Source organism: Lonchura striata, chromosome 11 (genome assembly GCF_046129695.1).
Source record: "Lonchura striata isolate bLonStr1 chromosome 11, bLonStr1.mat, whole genome shotgun sequence".
Lineage (NCBI taxonomy): Eukaryota > Metazoa > Chordata > Aves > Passeriformes > Estrildidae > Lonchura > Lonchura striata.
In genome coordinates this window covers 24,600,444-24,621,076 of record NC_134613.1, presented here as the reverse complement: position 1 = coordinate 24,621,076, position 20,633 = coordinate 24,600,444, and the positions used below count along the sequence as shown (strand labels likewise).

The window sequence follows — 20,633 nt, the reverse complement described above, 5'->3', positions numbered from 1 at the left end:
CACTTTATTAAATGACTTCATAGTTTTCAAACTAGACAGTTTTGAATAAAAGTCTACCCGGATTACGACAGGAAGTGAAGGAAAGCAGTACATAATAAATGGAGAAAGGTAAAACTGGCGCTGATAAAACACTGACAAATAACCTGAGAAAGCGATAAAGAAACCTCGTGAGGCGTATCGTAGAGGGCAGCGCAGCTCTGCTGTCCGGGACGGACGGTGGCCATCAGAGCCTCGGCGGCGCTGCACGCCGCAGCCCCGCCCGGCGCTCCCGGCGGCCCCGCCGCTCCCGGCAGCCCGCGCGGCGCCGCGCCGCAGGATGATCCACGAGCTGCTGCTGGCCCTCAGCGGCTACCCGGGGGCGGCCTTCACCTGGAGCAAGCGCGGCGGCCTCCAGGTGTGGCACGGCCCCGGCAAAGCCCACCCCGCCCCGCCTGCCCCCTGCCCCCCACCCCCCGGCCTGCGCGGCTCGTCCGTCCGCCCATTCGTTCCTCACCGCTGTTTTCTCTTCCAGGTGTCTCAGGAGCTGCCGTTTCTGCACCCCAGCGAGACCAGCGTCCTTAACCGGCTCTGCCGCCTCGGCACCGACTACATCCGCTTCGCCGAATTCGTGGAGCAGTACACGGGACATGTACAGCAGCAGGTGGGGTCACTGGGCCGAGGTATTGCCCGGGAAGAGCGCGGCAGGTGCCAGTAAGGCCAAGCTGCCCAGGACACAGCAGTGGTCCGTGGCCCATACCCGCGCTCGCACCACCACCGAGCAGAGCTCCAGAAAGCTCTTCGCGATGCTTGTAAGGGAGGGTAGAGAGCAATGAAGAATAATGAATCAAATGTAAAATCTTATTATTGGGGACGTCTTGTAATAATTTCTGACCACAGCAGACTGGCCAGGGTTTGTCAATTGAGCGGGATGCTCATGACTATCTCCTCATGATGTGCGAAGAGCCTTGAGATCCAAGAGGCACACTTAAGTGAAAAGAAGCACTGGTACCAAAGGCTCCCAGCACTTTCAGAGGTCCACAAAAGAACTAAACATCAGTCTGCTCGAGTAACTGTCATTGTGAAAAGGTTGTATTTGTTTTTCTGATCACTTTGTGGTGAGCTAAGGTGCATTTCAACAGGTTTAAAGCACTGACAACTGCTGTGGCACTGCACAGATACTACATTACTCTTCAGACTTGCACGAGTATGCTGAGGCAGATTTTATTGTTTGGTTTCAGGATCACCATCCATCTCAGCAAAACCAGAGTGGATTGCATGGCATTTATTTGAGAGCCTTCTGCACAGGTCTTGATTCAGTGCTGCAGCCTTATCGACAGGCACTACTTGACCTGGAACAAGAGGTAAAGGAGAGAGATACAGAACAAGAGGCTGTAGTGCTGCTGGCAGATTGTGGAAACTTGTAATTTCTGCAATTAATATGTTAGTAGTAGTTTCTAAGATGAAACAAGGTATTTTCCTTTCCACGTTAGGAATGCCTTCCAAATTATTCCTGTGAGATGCCATTGTAAATTACTTTTCATTCTATTAAGTGTTATCCTCTCTACCTTCAATTCTGTAAGGGCTCCATCTCTGTTAGCCCAGTGCTGTCTCAGACTACTGTGGCTTCTGTTTTCAATTTTAGAGGTTTTGATTAATCTCTGCTAGACTAGTAGCTGTCATACCTTGGGTAGCGTCACCATTTAGTGGTTGTGATAATTAATCTTCATTAATTGCTTTATCTTTATAGTTTCTGGCTGACCCACACCTTTCCATCTCACATGTTAATTACTCCTTGGACCAGGTATGTCGTGTTATTAAAGAAGTAGTGTTCTTTGCTTGTTGTCATCCCTCATTGAGTCTAATAAGAAAGTGGGTGGGATAAACGAGGCTTGTTCCATCATGTCATGTCATTTCTATCTAATGTCTCTACATCTGTAGTCCCTTAATCGTACTCAGAGGATCACCTGCACTTCAGCACAAAACTAAGGTACTCCACCTTGACCCTCACACATTCCTCACTGACTGTGTTTAGCCTTAACTACTGCTGGAATATAGTAACTTTGTGCATCTTGGTCCAGTGAAGGGAAGACATACTTCCTAGAAATTTGCATGTCATGTTTCTAATTTGTGAGGAAAGACAGGTAATAGTTTTATTAAATTATTGTGTTCAGCTGCTGTCCACAGTTACTCAAGTACAGTTTTTTTCTCTCTTCCTTACATAACAACCTACATCAATATTTCACTTGTTCTGCAGTTTCAGTTACTCTTCCCCTCTGTGATGGTCATGGTGGAACAGATCAAAACTCAGAAGGTACAGTAAACTTGCAGTTAGTTTCTCTTAACAGGTTTTCTCTTTAACTGATGAAGTAATTTCTGCCCCCATCCCATATTTCTGAAAGTAGAAAATAATGTCGTTTCAGTAATGGGTGCCCTATTACTAGCTCTACTGTAAGTACTGAGATTATTTTACAAATTCATTTACATTGTATTTGATTTTTTTTCTCTTATCCCATAATCTTTGATGTCTTGAATTTTATAGGACAGGATGCTGGTAGTGGGAATCTTTATTTTCTGAGTCTGTTTTCTCTGGCCATTGCTGGAAATAAAAAAGGCAGAGGCTAATGTTTCGAGAATCCAGAGATGCTTACATTTTTTAAGGGAAAGTATTGAGAGAAGCTTGAGTGTAGAGCCACATATAGAAGGTCTTTTTCATCACTACACCAGCATGTTACATCTTTCTTTCAGTAAGACTTGTTCAGTTTGTGAAGGCATTTTTTTGTTAGCTGAAAGTGTAATGTTTAAATGTATAAAAAGGTCAGTACAGATCCAAATAACAGACCTGGTCTAACCTTTTCTTTCTGCAGATTCATGGGTGCCAGATATTGGAGACAGTCCACAAACACAGCTGTGGGGGGCTGCCTCCTGTTCGCAGTGCTCTTGAAAAGTATGTAGATCCAGTAAAACTATTACTTCATTCTTCTGAAGTTAGTGTCAAAGTGTTTCTTACTTGTTGGAACAGTACGTGCAAAACAGCATGGTATAAAATTAGGAGTACCATGCAGGGGAAGACTGTCACCATCCCCATTATTTATCTAAAGCAGGTTTGTGGTGAGAATGAAGTCTTTCTCCATATCTAAGGCTATTCTGCATATCACTGATCTTTGATCTTTCAAAATGATAAATGTGAATGTGTGAGTGTTGTGATGTTTGTATGTCCTTGTGGAGAAAGTCAAACTACTTAAAACGTCCTGTTTTGAGTAGAAACAAAAGCCATTGCAGACTTACACCTCTGGTATACTAGCAGATTTCCCTGGAGAAGTCACATGTTCAGAGGATACGACTTAGTACTTGCCCTACTGCCTGGCTGACCAACTGAACTTTCTGAAACAACATTCAGTGAGGTTTTGATTATTGTGTGCAAAGGCCTGACTGACCCGTTTCGCTTGACCTCAGGATTCTGGCTGTGTGTCATGGAGTCATGTATAAGCAGCTCTCTGCCTGGATGCTGCATGGATTGCTACTAGACCAACATGAAGAGTTCTTTATCAAACAGGGCCCCTCTTCTGGAAATGTTCTTAGCCAGCCTGAAGAAGATGATGATGACTTAGGAATTGGGGGACTTACAGGAAAACAACTACGAGAACTTCAGGACCTGGTAAGATCTACAAGTCATAACTTGACATCTTTGGTCCTTAGGGAACTAAAGAAGATGCGTATTGTATTCTGCTTCAGTGTAAGCTGTGCTAGACTAGACAAATATTGAAACCTGCTAGGATGGTAAATTGAAATAATACTGTAATAGGTTTCTGCTAGGCATAAGGGACAGAGACCTATTGTTTGGTACAGTTGGATAACCCCACAGCAGAAAGCCCTAAGGATAGAATCTGTGTAGATGCCGATGTCAAGTAATGGGAACTGCTGCATGCCCACTGTTCTTGAGTGACTGGTTTCCCATTCCTTATGGCCAACACTGTGATCTGTTTAACATAGGCATTGGTGGTAGTGTGAGCAATTGCAAGGAACAGGGTGTGGGGAACTTGGCTATTGACTTGATTTGCACATTTTCTATGGTCAGCTGGGTCAGGTGCCTTTCTTGAACAGCCATTAGTTGTGCAAATGTTACCTAATAGGTTTATACTACTGACATTACCTGTAGAAAATACGTTATGTGAGAGTCAAGGGACTGCTAAGCAAGGGAGCAACCTACCAGCACACTGCTGAAATGTGGTAACTCTTCCTCTATAAATGCTATACCATTAGAGTGCCCTTTTGCAAAGCACCTTTTTTAATGGAGTAGTCTTCCACACTGAGCACTTGAATAGTGTCTGAATAGAGAATAGTGTGGAGCAAGTTCAACTCTAAATTCACTTTCTATTTTATGGTGAGAAAACATTTCATGGGCACTTATGGAGTTAGTGTGGTGCATGCAGCTTTGCTGTGACTACACTGAAACTCTTATGTTGCATAATAATTAAATGCCCTGTACCAACAGTCTCTGCTGTAAATGGACTATGCCCAGAGAAAAACAGGGGAAACTTTTAAAAGGCAGTTAGTGGAAAAATCTGTTATTTCACTATATTGGATAAAGAAAGTGAAAATTGTTGAGTTTTCTAGGTCCATGGTGGAAATTGTAGACTAAGCAACTTATTTTTTCAGTATTATCAACTAACAGTGTTGACAATTCTTCAGTCAAAGAGTAAAATAAGAACACTTTGAGTTTTAGTGGAATAGATCGCTAAAATACTTAGGTGTTGCATCATCTAAAAGTGTCGCTAGAATCTTAAGAAAAGAACTGCCAACCTGTTAACATCAGTGTACAAATTTTTACTGAACTCTTCTATTGAAATGAAGAATTTTGTAGATGGCAAACATTCTCAAAACTGTGGGCGATTTTCTTATGGATTATGGACCACCGAAACTAATTCTCCAGTAACAAGAAAGACAGATGAAATTACCAGTATTGCGTTCCTGAAGGAAAATCTTGCCTCCATACTTGGAGTTCCTTATTAACATTCAGAAAAAAATTAATAACTTACTTTATTGTTCTAAAACAGCTTTCACAGGAACTGAGAAAATTGCCTTATCTTTGCTAGCAAGCCTTTGGATCTTTATCCTATTCACTGTCTAGTGGAGGTGTTTATATTTGGCCTGTATCACAAGTATTCTAAAAGTGTTAAAACATAGGAATGGGTGTAGGGGAGGATTATTTTTGGTAATTCTAGTTAACATTGTTACATCAGCAAAAGACAGATGTAATGCATTTGTAATAACACTCCTTTTGCTTATGTAACATAACCCTTTAATACAGCAAATTTGCTGCTGTTCCACAAAGGTTTAGCTTCTTTTTCCCTTCTGCTGTACTCTGATGGAAGCAATATCTCCAGGGAGATCTGCTAGCATACCAGAAGTACGAGGAAGATTACTGGCTTACTTAAATGATACAAATAAATTTTGCTACCTTTCTGCTTACTTCCAATGCTCTTAAATGCCCCCTCACACACACACCCTTTTATACACCTTTTCTACCTGATTTTCTGACACTGTCTTGCGCTTGATTTCTTTTCCCTTGTGTCTCTGGCAGCGCTTGATTGAGGAGGAGAACATGCTAGCTCCATCTCTAAAGCAGTTTTCTTTGAGAGTAGAAATGCTGCCTTCATACATTCCTGTACGGGTTGCTGAGAAGATCCTCTTTGTGGGAGAATCTGTTCAGATGTTTGAGAATCAGAATGTTAACCTGACCAGAAAAGGTAAGGAACATCTTTCCTGCAACCCTTGCTCAGTTATGAGTGACTGACACATAGTTTCCAAAATGCCACATTAACGAATTCCTCAACAGTCACTGGCTATTGGCCATTACAGACTATATGGATAGTTGTGCCAGGACAGAGAAGGAGTCCCGGTGTTCTGCTTCTGATTGATTCCAAGGGAAAGGTGTAAGAACAGGATGAATAAATAACACTTTACAAACATAGTCTCCAAGTTTCCAGCGGCAAGTCACCATGTGATTTGCTCTGGATAAAGCCATTGGAAAGACCTTGTCTTCTTTTCAGTTTGCATCCCTCTCCCTAAAGGCTGCAAACAGACACAAAGTCACATCTTGCTCTGAGTGTGTATGTTGTAGAATGGAGTCATGGAATTAACCTGCATCCACAAACATGATTCACTTACAAGGTGGTCCCAAAGTTGCTATGAAAGACTAATTATATGGAGCCTTAAAGAAAGCAAGGGGGAGAAATTTCTAGCTGATGGTTCACTTTGAGAGTTTGGAAAGTTTACATTGAGGGTGGTTTGGGAAATACATTCCTACACCAATGGAAGAGGACTGCTGAGGTGACTCTACCTTGAGCATGCCTATGTAAAAATACTTAAATGCTTGAGTGACATTACAGAGAACAAAGGACCAATTCAGGTGGACTGTTTTCTTGCAGTAGCAGAAGCAAGGGGAAAACAAATTAAGTCTTCTAGCTCAGTTGGTTAAAAAAACAAAGTCCCCAACTTCGGGCAGTAGGGTAGATTTGAAAGGGGCAGGGGTATGGGGAGACCCAAACCAACTGGTTAATGTGGCAGAAAAGTTTGTGGGTTTGAAGATCTAGCTCAGTCCTAGAAAAAGGACTTTTAGCAGCAACCATTTATGTAGAAAATATTTGGGGGTTTTACTGATACCACAGCACTGCTGTGACAAGTGTCTATACTGCAACTGTACATGCAATAGTAATCTTATACCTTGGTACTTGTACTTTGAAGCCTCCTCTTCCTGTTCATTGCCAGACCTGAGACAGTGCTGCTTGGACAGCCTTTCCATTCCTCTGCTGTCAGCCCGTCTCCAAATGGGATTCCTTTTTACTCTCTGAAATTCTTATTGTTGCACAGGCTCCATTCTAAAAAACCAGGAGGACACTTTTGCAGCAGAGCTACATCGACTCAAACAGCAACCACTTTTTAGTTTGGTGGACTTTGAATCAGTGGTTGACTGGATACGGAGCACTGTTGCTGAGGTGAGTATCCTAGGAGGGGTAACTATTTATGCAGGCTGAGAAGCTCTTAAGTTTTGTGAAGGACCTGGAAGAAGAGGGTTTATCAGTGACAGTGACTGAACAAACATGTCAGTGGTGCAACTGTTCTAACTGGTCTCAGGGCTTCGTGTAAAACTAGCTTTTAGTGACAAAGGGACATATAACAAATACTATGCTCTTTCATGAGGGAAGGAAGGGAATTCCTGCATTGTTTTTTATTTCACTTGAAATTACTTCAGAACTTTTCATTTGCTTTCAGCATAATAGATGGCATCTTGCTGAGCACATGCTTTGGCAATTTTTAATCTTTTTTTCACTTGGAGCAGGGAGGAGAACCAAAGAAAATGGGGAGGTTAGAGAATCAAGAACAAAGCTGGGGTAGAACTGGTTTCATAGGAATTTGCACTTTTTTTGTTACAGGTCTTCTGGTTTCTTAGGCAGAGTTTTTTGCCAGTATATATCAAGAATTTTAGCTGATAGCATGGGCTGCTACACAGGATGCTCACTGTATTCTCTTGTACTTTGTATAGCATTTTATATAGGTGCTCTTTTTGTATGCATCACAAATGAAGACAGCAGCTACTCTTCTCTCTGAATGGGTGAAGTAATTCTGAAGGGAGGTTTCTGTTGTGTCGTTTGATTTTTGTTTCTTCACTAGCATCTTTGGAAACTGATGGTGGAGGAATCAGATCTACTAGGACAACTGAAGGTAATGCAACTGCTAGTTTGTTTTTGCTAAAACAGCTCTTTCTTCCCTTTCTTCTTTCTTTCTATTAAGTACTTTGTTTACTTACACTCTGGGCTTTCTTCATTTAGGTAAACCTGTTTTCATTTTCCAGTCTCAAGAGTGAGCATACAGTGATAGAACTAGGTCAAAGACAGAGTTAGAGGGGTATATGTAGTTTGCATCTTGAAGCAAAGGTGGTGTAGCCTTTTTGGTCAGTGAATGAAATTCAGAGCTCTCCAGCTGTGTTTAGAAACAGCACTTGTCCATATAATAAGAATGGGCACTATCAGCTAAGACGTTTAAAATTTCTGCTCTGTTTTTGGTGTGTTAGATACAATGAATTTATCTCCACAGATTATAAAAGACTTTTACCTTTTGGGAAGAGGTGAGCTGTTTCAGGCCTTCATTGACACTGCACAGCACATGTTAAAGACACCACCTACGGCTGTAACTGAACATGGTGAGTGTTGCTTATTTGCTTACCAAACTGGCCTCGTTGTGGTATAGCAGGAAAGTGGTAAGCTATGTCCAGTACAGAAGAGTTCTATCTTAACTCTCTACATGATGTCATTAGTTTTGAAACTATAGCACCTGTGAATTAGAATGTCTCAGAGAGTGAGTGAAAACAATCTCTCAGAAACCTTCTGATGGCAGGTGTTTGAAACTGGCATTAAAAGAAAAGAGCGTCAGTAGTGCATCAGTGTTGTCTTTTAGGACCAAGAGTAAATAATGGATGCAAAATTAGCACTAGCTGCATCATCTTGTGCTGATATGTGTTCTCTTGTCAGATGTCAACATTGCATTTCAGCAGTCTGCTCATAAGGTACTGTTAGATGATGACAACCTTCTTCCCCTTCTTCACCTAACGATTGAGTATCATGGAAAGGAACATAAAGGTATCTACTTGCATTTTTAGAAGTGAATTAAGAAGGGAGATGGTGACCTTGTTTTCAAATCAATTACTTACCCTTCTCTCAAGTTAAAGAAATACTAATTTTGTTCCCTTTACTGCCCTATGTGATGGCCTAGACTACTTTGGCTCTTCTTCTGTTCTTTCCCTTTTCATTCTTGCCATGGTTGCACTGGCTGAGAAGATAACATAATTCAGCACCTTACTTGTTTTTAGATACTTCTCAGATTCGTGAAGGGCCTTCCCGGGAATTATCTCCACGTGAAGCCCCCACATCTGGATGGGCAGCTCTGGGCCTTTCTTACAAAGTTCAATGGCCATTGCACATTCTTTTTACTCCTGCTGTTCTTGAGAAGTAAGTACTAGGTATGGTCTTTCTATATTCATCTGTATATTCCCTGATGTGAGGCATTCACTAGTGTGTTGGGGGTTTTTATTCTCTATGGAGAGAAAGGTAGAACTATTGCTCCCTGAACCTTAAAATGGCTCATTCCACTTACTCATATTGAAAGTACTTGTAAAGTCAGTAGGAGCTGCAAATGCTGACAGATCTGCACCAATTTACAAACTGCTACTTTAACAGTGTTTTCTTTGTCAGCTCCCCTACTCACACTGAAACTAACTTCATATTTTTTAGGTCAGTAATCAATGCAAGCAGAAATCTTACTCTGTAAGATGTGCTGTGGGGCACATGGGCCATAACCTGATTGGCCCTAACTATTGGCAGTCACCTCCTGTTTCTTTTTCTAGGCTTGCATTGTTACATTCTCCAGTAACTCCATTCTCCAGTAACAGAGAAAGATTTTAGTCTTAAACAACTTTGTACTTTTACGTTTGGATTGTAGGTACAATGTTGTGTTCAAATACCTTCTGAGTGTGCGACGAGTCCAGGCTGAGCTACAGCACTGCTGGGCTCTCCAGATGCAACGTAAACACCTGAAATCTAACAGAACCGATGCTATCAAGTGGCGTCTGAGGGATCACATGGCTTTCCTTGTGGACAATCTTCAGTATTATCTGCAGGTCAGTATTACAGAGAAAGATAAACTATGTCAGTTAATCAGAAACTGGCAGAAACACATGGAGGGAGCACTGAAGACCTATCTCAGGTTTCTGATTCCTTGTACCTTAAGGAAATCAGGATTTCCTTAACAAGTCTAGAGCTTCCTCTAAGTTCCCAGACTACTGCTACAACTACGAAGTTTTTGGACTTGTGAATCAGTGAAATGGAGTTCTTTTGTTGCTCTCTAATGTTACTAAATATTTGTGAGAAACTACTTATCTCTGAAGGACCATCAATAACATACCATCCTGGTTCCTTCTCTGGCCTCTTTAAGTGAACTCTACTTTGAGTTACATTTTGGGCTTTTTTGTTTGGTTGGTTTGGTTTTTAAAGAATTGAGAGGGAGCCTGGATTTCTAAATTCTCCACAGTAATGTGGCTGAGCTTCTGTACTGCAGGGTTTGCCCTAAGATACCCAATAGTATCTCCCAGTATAAAATTCAGTAATTACTACGTGAAATACCTTTGTCTACATGCTACCTGTATGCCTTTCCATAGTTAAAGAAAATGACTATTTCCCTTTCTACTTAGATATTACTTAGGCATCAAAAATTGTACATACCCCACATTATGTACTGCTCTTGAATAGAATTCCCCATTCATCAGCCAGAGAAGGGGATCCTCAGCTTTTAACATAAGAAGTAATAAGGAAAGTAAGTTTCTTACTCCAGACTTCTGGCTGGTCTGAAGCACTCCCAGCTCCTCAAACCACTAATGAGGTATCTTCACATATTCATCAGGTCGATGTACTGGAGTCTCAGTTCTCACAGCTTCTACAACAGATAAATGCCACAAGAGATTTTGAGAGTATACGACTGGCTCATGATCATTTCCTAAGTAATTTGTTGGCTCAGTCTTTCATCCTTCTAAAACCTGTAAGTAAGGTCTTGTTTTCACCTTTTTCTACCAATTCTACAAGTGCCCTAAGAAACACACTTTTTTGTACAAATATGACAAATCACATATTTTAAAACAGATCAGTGATAATCTCTTGCAGACTACAATTCTAGGAGTATACAGGTATAAACTATAACTGATAATTTAATTAAGATCTTCTAATTTACAGTTGGTGAGTGTGAATTATGTATTCAAGCTTATTTCAGTGTTCAGTTAACCTTAATAACTTGTATTTTAGCACTATGTTTTTATCACAGGCTACTTTATTAAAGAAGAACTAATGAGCATAGTGCTGGGAACTGTATTCCCGAGGGACTCATACTGGTATGCGTTAGACTAGGAAAAATTCCCTCTTCTACTTAAGAGAAAAAAAAAAGTTGAAGTGTTCCTGAGTGGACTTAGGGTCTTTTTAATTTCATTAAAGAAAAAAAAAGAAAAAAAAAATGTTTATAAACAGCCTCACAAAAACATTTACAGAGGTTAGTTATCTATGAGGTTATTGTAGAATAAAGGTGTCCAAATAGCAATTACAGTCAGATAACTGATACAAAGAAAATTCCTAGTTTAGCAGTGAAACCAAAGCCTTGAACCACAGCTCCTGTTGGTCTTTATCCTGCCTTCTAAATCCCAAAGCTGCAGTGGTGACCTGCCAGTTGGATAGAGAAGTCAGTGTACAACTCCTGTGCCTATCTGGATGGTTCATGCCAATTGCTATTTTCCCAGAAATGTGTGCAAAAGGTTGTGGGAGAGGCAGAGCAGAGATGCAGCATAACATTTAAATCCTTTTTCCATAGAAAACATACTAAAAAATGCTGCATCAATAGCTTCCTTCCTAAAAAATACAGTATCAACAACATCTTTCTTATGAATGCTACAACTTTGCTGCTTTCTCTCTGTGTTCGAACTCTGTTTCAACTATTAATTTGTACTTTTTATTCCATGTAGGTTTTCCACTGCTTAAATGAAATTCTGGATCTTTGTCATAGCTTTTGTTCTCTGGTCAGTCAGAATCTGGGTCCCTTAGATGAACGGGGAGCTGCACAACTCAGTATTTTGGTGAAGGTGAATCTATGTTTCTGTGGATCTGTTCTCCTCCATACAAACATTTACCTAAGCAGTTATCTTGTCTTTAACAGCTGTAGAACCAGAGTGAAAGCCAAGTGCTTGTAATTATTTTACCTAATCAACTCTTCTTGAGTTGGAATTTCTATGTGCACAGAGAAACAGAACGGGGGCAGATACTGGAATAGAAAGGAGGCAGAGGTTGGTACCTCTACCCCTCCTTTTCTATAAGTAATAGCTTACCTTGTCCTGGACCACAAGCATCAAATGTCTTGCAGTGATTGTTTTCTTCAGGCTGTTCATGGACTGGGTAGGCAGAAACAGAGATGAGATGCTTGCTTTCCTTCTTTTCTGAGAAGGCCCAGAACTGACATCTTCAAATTTGTAGGGATTCAGTCGTCAGTCATCACTTCTCTTCAAGATTCTCTCTAGCGTTCGCAATCATCAGATAAACTCTGACTTAGCTCAACTGCTGCTACGCTTGGATTATAACAAATACTACACCCAGGCTGGAGGAACCTTGGGCAGGTAGGACTATCTTGAAGGTTGCTTGTAGCATTATCCTGAGGTACTTGGAAGTACAAAGCCATTTTTTATTGATGGCTTCTAATTATTTGGACTGACACTAGGCATTGATAAATGCTGTGACAGAAAAGTAACAAATCAGCACATGGTAGTTTTTGGGTTTCATATACTTTCTTTCCACTGAGTTTCTTTTGGCAGGAAGTTGAAGAAGCTGCTAGCTCATATTGGCCAAAAAGTGCTGGTGTGGGTTGGTAAAGGGAGTTACTTTCAACACGTAGTTAATACTGTAACCTTTCTCTTGCAGTTTTGGCGTTTAAGCAGTAAAGGCCTTTGCTTCAGGCTGTGACTAGCGATGCATCAAGCACTGGAGAGTGGTGCTCTTGGACAGTTGGAGAGTTTGCACTCAAATGAATTTTTCTTTGTAGCTGGCTTTTGCCTGGTGAACTGCTGTTTCAGAGGGAATTGGCACTTACATAAGGCTGCCCAGTGATTACAGAAAGCAATTCCATTTCTTCTGAATGCATAAAAATATGCTTTCTGCAGCCCTGCATATACTTATAAGTGCTTCCAGGGAGGCATTATGAACCTCTTCAGAAAGTGAAAAACTAGAATTAGATGCCTGGACTCTTCAGCTGGACTGTGTTCCACTTTAAGTTCAAGTATGGAGGAAGTAATCCTGTTCTTGGCTACAAATGAGACATTCTACTTGTGTAGTACGCTGATTTACAGTACACAATGTCTGCTAATCAAACACCACCAGGTAAATGAAACGGCAGTAGCAATTGAGGTGAAGGGGGTGGGAAGAAGAATGGATTTTTAAAGTCTCTTCTCATGCAGTGCACTAGTCTATTATATGTGCATATGTCTCCATAGGTTATGGAGACACTGTGGATATCACATGCTTTCTCTATACAATTTAATAGTTTACATGCTAAAATGACGCTTGCCGAGACAGTTTTGCCCTATTTGAGTAGAAAGCGCCCTCTGCCGGCAAGAAAGTGGTATGGAAATGCTTACCTTGGATGTTCACTTGTGCTGTTCTCATGCCAGCCTATTTAGAATGCTAGTAGTGACTACCCTACTGAACCCAAATAAAAATATCTTGTCGTGCAATTATATGGAGTATTGTCAATGTCTGCACCCCAATGCAAAGGGAATAGCATGGCACGACCTTGTCTGTCAATGAAGAATGGGATCTGGTAGGAACTTCTTGCTTGTTCCTAGTATTTCCCAGCCTTGCTATAATGAACAGACCATCTTGATGCAAGTCCATTTGAATGACTGGCAAAAGAGAAGCCTCCAGTCCATCACTGGGGTGGTGTATCAGGTTTCCCAATTTGAACACAAATGCTGCCAGCATTTGTGGGGAAGAAAACCAGCCTTCTCCTCAAAGGGTTGGTATTTGCATACAGCTGCAGCTCACACTTGAAGTTACATGTCGTTGGGGGGAAAAAAATCCTCTCTGCTCACTCAGAAAGACACAGTAACAACAGCCTGCAAGTATAAGACTTATCACCTTCCACACATTACAGCTCTTTATGGTAGGACTGTACCTGATGCAAGGTTTAAAAGCCCTAGACTGTGGAAAAAGCTATAGAAAGTGTTGAAGTTTGGATGCGAGATTTACAGACCAACACAGTCAAATGCCTGAGCCATGAAATGATACAGGAAAAAGTACACATTGAGAAAAACTTTACACTTTTGAAGCAAGGGACTAAAAGATTGTATGAGGATGGAGGGAGACCTTCAGCCTGTAGCACTGAGTAGTGAAGAGCTTTTGCCTTTATACTAGCTGATCACTAAGATGTGAATGCAGAAGCTCAAAAGCAGATTATTTATCTCATTATCATTTAAAGATACACAGCACTTACATACTCTTTCTCAGTCTCCTAGCAGTTTAGTTGTCCAAGGTTCTTGTGTCTATCTCTAGCACTCACATCAGCAACACCTTAATGAAATTAATGGAAAATAACAACTGGAGCAAACTGGAGGAATATAGAACATGGTATTCTTCCCAACAAGCAGAAATGCCACAGCCCTGAACTTCAGCCAATGGAAAACATCCTGTCCTCTGTAATTGACTTTGTGTTAGCTCAGGCTTTACTCAAAGCAGAATATTAAGTGCTATTCAGCTCAGAGATCTGTAAGCATTTCTTTTTTTCTCTGTACTCCTTTCCTGAAGGCATTGCCCTGAATAAGTTTAGATAAATGAGGAGTACCAGCAGATACCACAAGAGATCAAACATTTATTTAATCATAAAAGTTAGGCAGATAAAACTATATACAATAATCCATGCATACTGCCCAATTCACAAACATTTAAAACCTGTTTAAAACAGTCTGCACAACAGTTGGACAGCAGGGCAGCATTTCACTCAGTGAGGGACATAGTCATGTTTATATTTTGGATGCTGCTTGTAGCCTACTCTCTCCCCAGCAATAAGACTCTGGATCACCCACTCTTGTGAGACAACAGGCAGCCGTAAAGCTTCTGCACACTTCAAGACACCAGCTGGGCAGGAAAAATCAGTCACCACCACATCATAAACACCCAAAGCAAGATCTGTACAGGAAGAAAGACAAGGCATCTGTCAGGTGAAGAAATGATTCTGCTCCACAGCAGAACATCATAGAAGCATGGAATGGTGAATTATTTGTTTTGAGAGGGACCTTAAAGCTCATCTCATTCCACCCTCTGCCAAGAATGGGGGCACCTTCCACTGGACCAGGTTGCTTCAAGCCCCACCCAACCTGGCAGATCAGTGTGTTTTGCCTCTATGAACCACTCTTGCATCTTCTCATTCCTACGCAGCAAATTCTCTTTGTAAAAGTTAAGACACCCCTACAGCAGTGCTGCACCTCGCAAAAAATATTCCTTTTGTCCAGATAAAAATTAGGAGAAAACCAGTAGCCAACAGTATAGGCACAACCCTGAGTCCTGACCTCAGGTTGTGAATGCACACATCACATATGGAGAGGGAGAGACAGCCCAGTTCAGAAGGACAAGGGAAGCACAATTTGAGAGACCAATTTCTGCCTTTCAACATAGGCTGGAAGCTGATGGCTTTTGTTTGAATTGTTGCGGCTTCTCCTCTGCAAGACAGGTCTCCTAGATGTAATCTATATAGAGATTATATTTGAGTAGTGAGCATCTGCGCTTTGCCTTCCTTTCTGCTTACAAACAACCTTGTAAACCATCACACATGGTTTTAAACCACACTAAAGACCACAGTGGCATAGGCTTCACTGAGAAACTGGCCAGTGAGTACCTTTGTTGTGACCATGTGAGTAATGCTGTTTAACAGATGCTGCTCCCCCTGTCATGAGGATTTCAGACCACAAATCCAGGAAGTTCTCTTGCTGGTCTGACACCAGGAGAACCTTCAGGTTATGGAATGGGTTTTCTCGTGGGTGCCTGAGGAGTAAAGAGAAATGCAAACTGGTAACACTATCCAGTAGCCTAGTCACTCGATTTGCTCCCATATATGCTTTTTTAGTATCTTGCATACAATGACCCACTCTCTTGCCACTCTTCCTGTAGTACTTGGAGTGACTATCCGTTGTTTATAGAGACTAACACAGAGCTAGGCAGTGTTGGTGGGGTATGCGCGCAGCAGCCTACATCCAAAGTTAAGGCTAACTCCTCCCTAATCCTGAAACACATTTTTTTTTGCACATCCAAATTACTTCCACTTCAACAGGGCTAAGCAGGAAGACCTCAGTCTCCTGCCCAAAAGTCTACAGCTATCTACAAATTTGTGTCTGCCCCTCAGCTTGCCTAAGGAGTCTGACCTCCTCTGTCATCTCAGAACAGACTTACTGGATTAGACTCCATAGAAAATGCAGAAGCTAGCTTCAAAACATATAAAGGGAAAAGGAAATTAACATAGTATTGTTCTCCTTTATCCATTTCTAAGCAATTAGAGAAATTAGCTGAGGGCATGGGAAGCCTTGTCTAAATTCTGCCTTCCTCATGAGAAGACTGACACCTTCCTTACTTCCAAGGAGAGTCTGTTTTCTGTGCATATGGCACCCAAATGTACCTTGGCATTAGAGGTCATTGCAAATCCAAGGAAAGAGATGGAAGTGCTGTTCCTATATATGGGAGGGAAAGTATAGGGAGCAGTACTCGGGTCACCTTCAGTATTTGTAGCTATTCAAGAGCCTCCTAAGTGCAACAGGTCTCTCCAAGAATCTGTAGACTCAGATCACGATTATTTGGCACTCACCATTCTAACAATTTTTGCTCCTGGAGGCTATATCCAGCTGGCAAAAGGTAATTCCGATAATTTTGAAGCTGGTTAGCATGACAGCTATCATGGACCCAGATATGAGACACACAAGGGATCCCTCTGGCAAGGCACAGCAAGTATTTCTGAGTTCGACAATGCTGGTCCGCAATTAAAAGACACTGGTATGCTGCATTACACTACAGGGGAGAAAAGAAGGCATGTAAACAGGAAACAATGCTTGCAAAAAAACCCTTGAAATTATCCTGATGCTAAACAGTTTAAACAAGAAAACAACTGAAACCTTGATTTTCACAGCCATATTATACAAAAGGTGAATTAGATAAAGTCAGTACTGATTTCAGAATCTGTTTAATCATATCCTATTCAAAGCTCTGCAGTTTGCAGGCAAAAACTCTGCCTAGTAGTTTTTGTATCTGTCATGGTTTGACACTGGCACAATGCCAGTGCCTCTATGAAAATGCAATTTCTTAAATGGATGCTGTGAAATGTAATTGAGAGCAGAGCAAAGCAGCCTAAGCTTAATAATAGGAAAAAAAGACTTTATTAAGCTACTACTATAAAAGAAAAAAAGAAAGGAAAAAAAAATACACAAAGGTTAAAATGAAAAAAAAAACCTTGCAACGCATTCCTCCTCTTACTACCTAATAACAAACTACAGTGAGACACAATCTGGACCCCAATCAGGTTTCCACCCTCCAGACAATTGATACTCAGTCTATCGAGGGAGACAGAGTTTCTCTTGTGCCACAGACCCCCCAGGAAATACAGCTGCTACATTTTGTGCTTCCATGTCACACATGGCACCGCCCGGAGAAAAAGTTTGCCGTGGTGACCTCTTTTCTATGCACAGTGCTCTCACCACTAATGCATGGATGGACAGACTGCTTTTAGGATTTTTCTTTTCAAAGATGTCTTTCTAAGAGGGGAGAAAACAACAGTTCAGTTTTTCATTTTTTGGGACCACAGTTCCCCCCCATTTTTCCCTGGGGCCGGGGGTCTAGGAACAGAGATCTTCTTCTTCTCTTCCTTGAGGACAGGGGGCACCACCACAAACTCCCTAACTTTTTTCTCTGTTCGCTCTACTTCTGTCTTTTCCCAGTTGAAGCAGGTCTCTTGGCTCACTGACATCCTCCTAAAATACAGTCTCTCTTGAAGGAGAAGATTGATTTTAGTCGGTGGCTACCAAGGAAAAAAGTGCAGCCAAAAGCCACTTCCTGTCCCCCTCCCATCTAGAATTTTTCCTTCTAACATCCCAGGGTTTAAGGTGTCCCTCTTCCTCTCTTCTTTCAAACCGAGGAGGGGAAAAAGAAATTCACAAAGCTTTCATTTCTCAAGGAAGGGTTAAAAGTCTGAACTCCCCGGATGGCTTGATGCCCAGACTCCGGCTCCCACGCAACTGGGCACCTTGCGGCCCCCCCAGCTCCTCCTTCCCCACGGTGAAATTGCTGACAAAACTGCTGATGTCTCTTTCTCTCTCCCTCTCGGGAGAGAAACTCTGGGGGGGGAACAGAGACATCCTAGATTTCTCCACCCTTCCATCTGCTGGGGCCAGCCTGGTTCCAGTCCCTCCACCCTTGGGCCTACCTCAGTCAGGCTATGGGCCTTCCCCTCCCCACCCAGCCACGGCCAGGCAGGGGGAGAGGCTGCACTGTGTGCTGACCGTAACCAAAGAGAGTGAGTTCTCCTGGGAATTCTGCTTTTAACCCCTCTGTGTTCTCAGGGGTGTGTCTACCTTCAATTAGCCAATATCCAAATTGACCTCTTCCTTCCAGAAAAATACTTATTCCATGTCAAACTACAATAGTATCATAGCTCTCTTCCTGTTCATACAAAAGAGATTACTTACCTTTTAGTCTGAGACTCAGTAAGTCACTAGACAAGATTGCTTCCTCAAGTAAAATGTTCCAAAAACAATTTACCCTCTTTATTAAAAAAACAAAAAAGTAAAAGTCACACTAAATTACAGTAGTTGTCGAAGCAGATCTGGTAAGTGAAGAGTTCTACCTCTAATAGTTCCAAAGCACACACCTGCAGTGAGACCACATCTGGAGTATTTCATCCACTCCCAGATTCTGCAGTATACCAAAAACACCAGACATGCTGGAGCAGGTCCAGCCAAGGCACTAAGAGGCCTGGGCATTGGAGCACCTTGACATACCAGAAGAGGCTGAGAGAGCTGAGCTTGTTAAAGATCAAAAAAGGAAGGCTTGGGTGGTCTTTTTAATGCATATTCATAACTGATATGAAGGTATGCTCTTCTCAGTGTTACCCACTCAAAGGACAAGAAGCAACAGTTACAAACTGAAATACAAGAAATTCTTTTTTTTTTTCTCTCTAACTGAATCAAGCAGCCCAAAGAGGCTTTGGTGTTTCCATCCTTGACAATACACAAAACACAACTGGACAAGGACCTAAGCAATCTGCTCTATTTGAACCCACTTTCAGCAGAGCAGCTAGACAAAATAAGCTATAGAAATTCCTTCTAATCTCAGCTATTCTGTGACTGTTGTTCTAGATTAGTAAGTGAACCCTTACCTGGGTTTCATTGAAGTCTTCTAGGATATAGCCAGCTCCTGCTCGCAGCTGTTGCGCTATGTAATGTTTATCATACGGAGTCATCTCTAAAAAATCTAGAGCAGAAAGTTCAATTGTCGACTATAATCTATCTGCTTATATTCCTACACCTGAGTCTACAAAGCCCTCATCCATTCCAATAAGGGATCCCAGTCATGCTCTCAAGAATTTCTAGAGAAAATCATTAAGAGTCAAAAAAAGGGAAAAGGTGTGTGTGTGTGGGGGGGGGGGGGGGGGGCAAGGGGGGGAAGAGGGGGGGGAAAAAAAGTGGGGGGGAAAAGAGTGGGGAGAAAAGAGAGAAAAAGGGGGGAAAAAGAGGGGGGGGAAAAAGAGGGGGGGGAAAAAGAGGGGGGGGAAAAAGAGGGGGGGGAAAAAGAGGGGGGGGAAAAAGAGGGGGGGGAAAAAGAGGGGGGGGAAAAAGAGGGGGGGGAAAAAGGGGGGGGGAAAAAGGGGGGGGAAAAAGAGGGGGGGGAAAAAGAGGGGGGGGAAAAAGAGGGGGGGAAAAAGAGGGGGGGGAAAAAGAAGGGGGGGGAAAAAGAAGGGGGGGAAAAAGAAGGGGGGGGAAAAAGAAGGGGGGGGAAAAAGAAGGGGGGGAAAAAGAAGGGGGGGGAAAAAGAAGGGGGGGGAAAGAGAAGGGGGGGGAAAGAGAAGGGGGGGGAAAGAGAAGGGGGGGGAAAAAGAAGGGGGGGAAAAAGAAGGGGGGGGAAAAAGAAGGGGGGGGAAAAAGAAGGGGGGGAAAAAGAGGGGGGGGAAAAGAGGGAGGGGGGAAAAAGAGGGGGGGGAAAAAGAGGGGGGGGGAAAAAGAGGGGGGGGGAAAAAGAGGGGAAAAGGGGGGGGAAAGGGGAGGGAAAAAAAAAAAAAGGAAAAAAAGGCAGCAGGAAGGGCAACACACCACTACCCAGGTGAGCACCTCATCACTTCTTTTGACTGCATGAAACATGACACCAGCAAACCAGCAAAGGCTAACTGGAGCAATTCATACATGCTTTCAAGTTCTATGCTTGCCAGCACTATCCTTTAACTCTCAAAGCCTTCCTTCTTACGTTATACTATTCTGACACTGCTGATCTCGCTAATTTTCACACCTTTCTTAGCTTGCTGAACAAGACCATGATCATCACTGAGGTTTGTCACATCTTAGGCCGCAAGTTGGCTAAGTCAGAGACTGAATCTTAGGTCCTTTCTGCAAAGGATTAAAGAGCAAAAGGGTAAACAAGTATTCACACAAATGTCTGATCAGACAGTATCCAGCATTTTTCCTTAAGACACAGCATTTGATATGAAAATGCAATGAGTAAGATTTGCCTCACCTTCTTCTTCCTCACTGCTTCCAGTGGGACCATCTGATGGCTTCTGGTGATTGATCAATTTGTCACTTGGTGTTGCCATGGTGAGAAGAAAGGCATAGCCCAAAAAGAGGGTCTTATTTTGGGGTAAGGGCCCATGGTCACCCTCCAGTACTGGGGGATCTGTAGCATCTACACCTTCACAGGTGCTTACAAACTCTCCACCTCTCACAGCACCTGTAGAGAGGCAGAAGCACCATGAGTCTTCAAAGATATGTCTTACCTGAGGCATCTGTTCAACTCAGCTATTTTACTGCAGGAGACACAGAGAGGCAGGATTGGGCT

The 20,633-nt window shown here is 42.3% G+C and overlaps 2 protein-coding genes across 5 annotated transcripts in view; one reads left to right on the top strand and one right to left on the bottom strand.

Annotated features, from left to right (window-relative positions):
• The first annotated feature begins 275 nt into the window (after window positions 1–275).
• On the top strand, window positions 276–13,288 carry TUBGCP4 (tubulin gamma complex component 4). The gene is made up of 18 exons (XM_021541843.2): window positions 276–394; window positions 512–640; window positions 1,218–1,340; window positions 1,727–1,780; window positions 2,234–2,290; window positions 2,844–2,923; window positions 3,433–3,634; window positions 5,561–5,726; window positions 6,850–6,974; window positions 7,651–7,701; window positions 8,074–8,179; window positions 8,508–8,615; window positions 8,846–8,984; window positions 9,475–9,652; window positions 10,432–10,566; window positions 11,534–11,650; window positions 12,039–12,178; window positions 12,480–13,288. The coding sequence occupies exons 1-18, from the start codon at window positions 317–319 to the stop codon at window positions 12,490–12,492; spliced, it is 2,001 nt and encodes a 666-aa protein (XP_021397518.1). The 5' UTR covers window positions 276–316; the 3' UTR covers window positions 12,493–13,288.
• A 1,113-nt stretch (window positions 13,289–14,401) lies between these two features.
• Window positions 14,402–20,633, bottom strand: part of TP53BP1 (tumor protein p53 binding protein 1) — a 28,459-nt gene continuing 22,227 nt past the window's right edge. For 3 of the 4 annotated variants that reach the window (XM_077785985.1, XM_077785986.1, XM_021541838.2), the window contains 5 exons: window positions 20,313–20,525; window positions 18,964–19,058; window positions 16,405–16,604; window positions 15,445–15,590; window positions 14,402–14,738 (listed from right to left, as the gene is read on the bottom strand). In XM_077785985.1, coding sequence (XP_077642111.1) covers window positions 14,551–14,738; window positions 15,445–15,590; window positions 16,405–16,604; window positions 18,964–19,058; window positions 20,313–20,525 — 842 coding nt within the window. In that variant the 3' untranslated portion in view covers window positions 14,402–14,550. Of the gene's footprint in view, window positions 14,739–15,444; window positions 15,591–16,404; window positions 16,605–18,963; window positions 19,059–19,811; window positions 20,186–20,312; window positions 20,526–20,633 lie in introns of those variants that run through there. The other variant, XM_077785987.1, reaches the window with a different exon arrangement.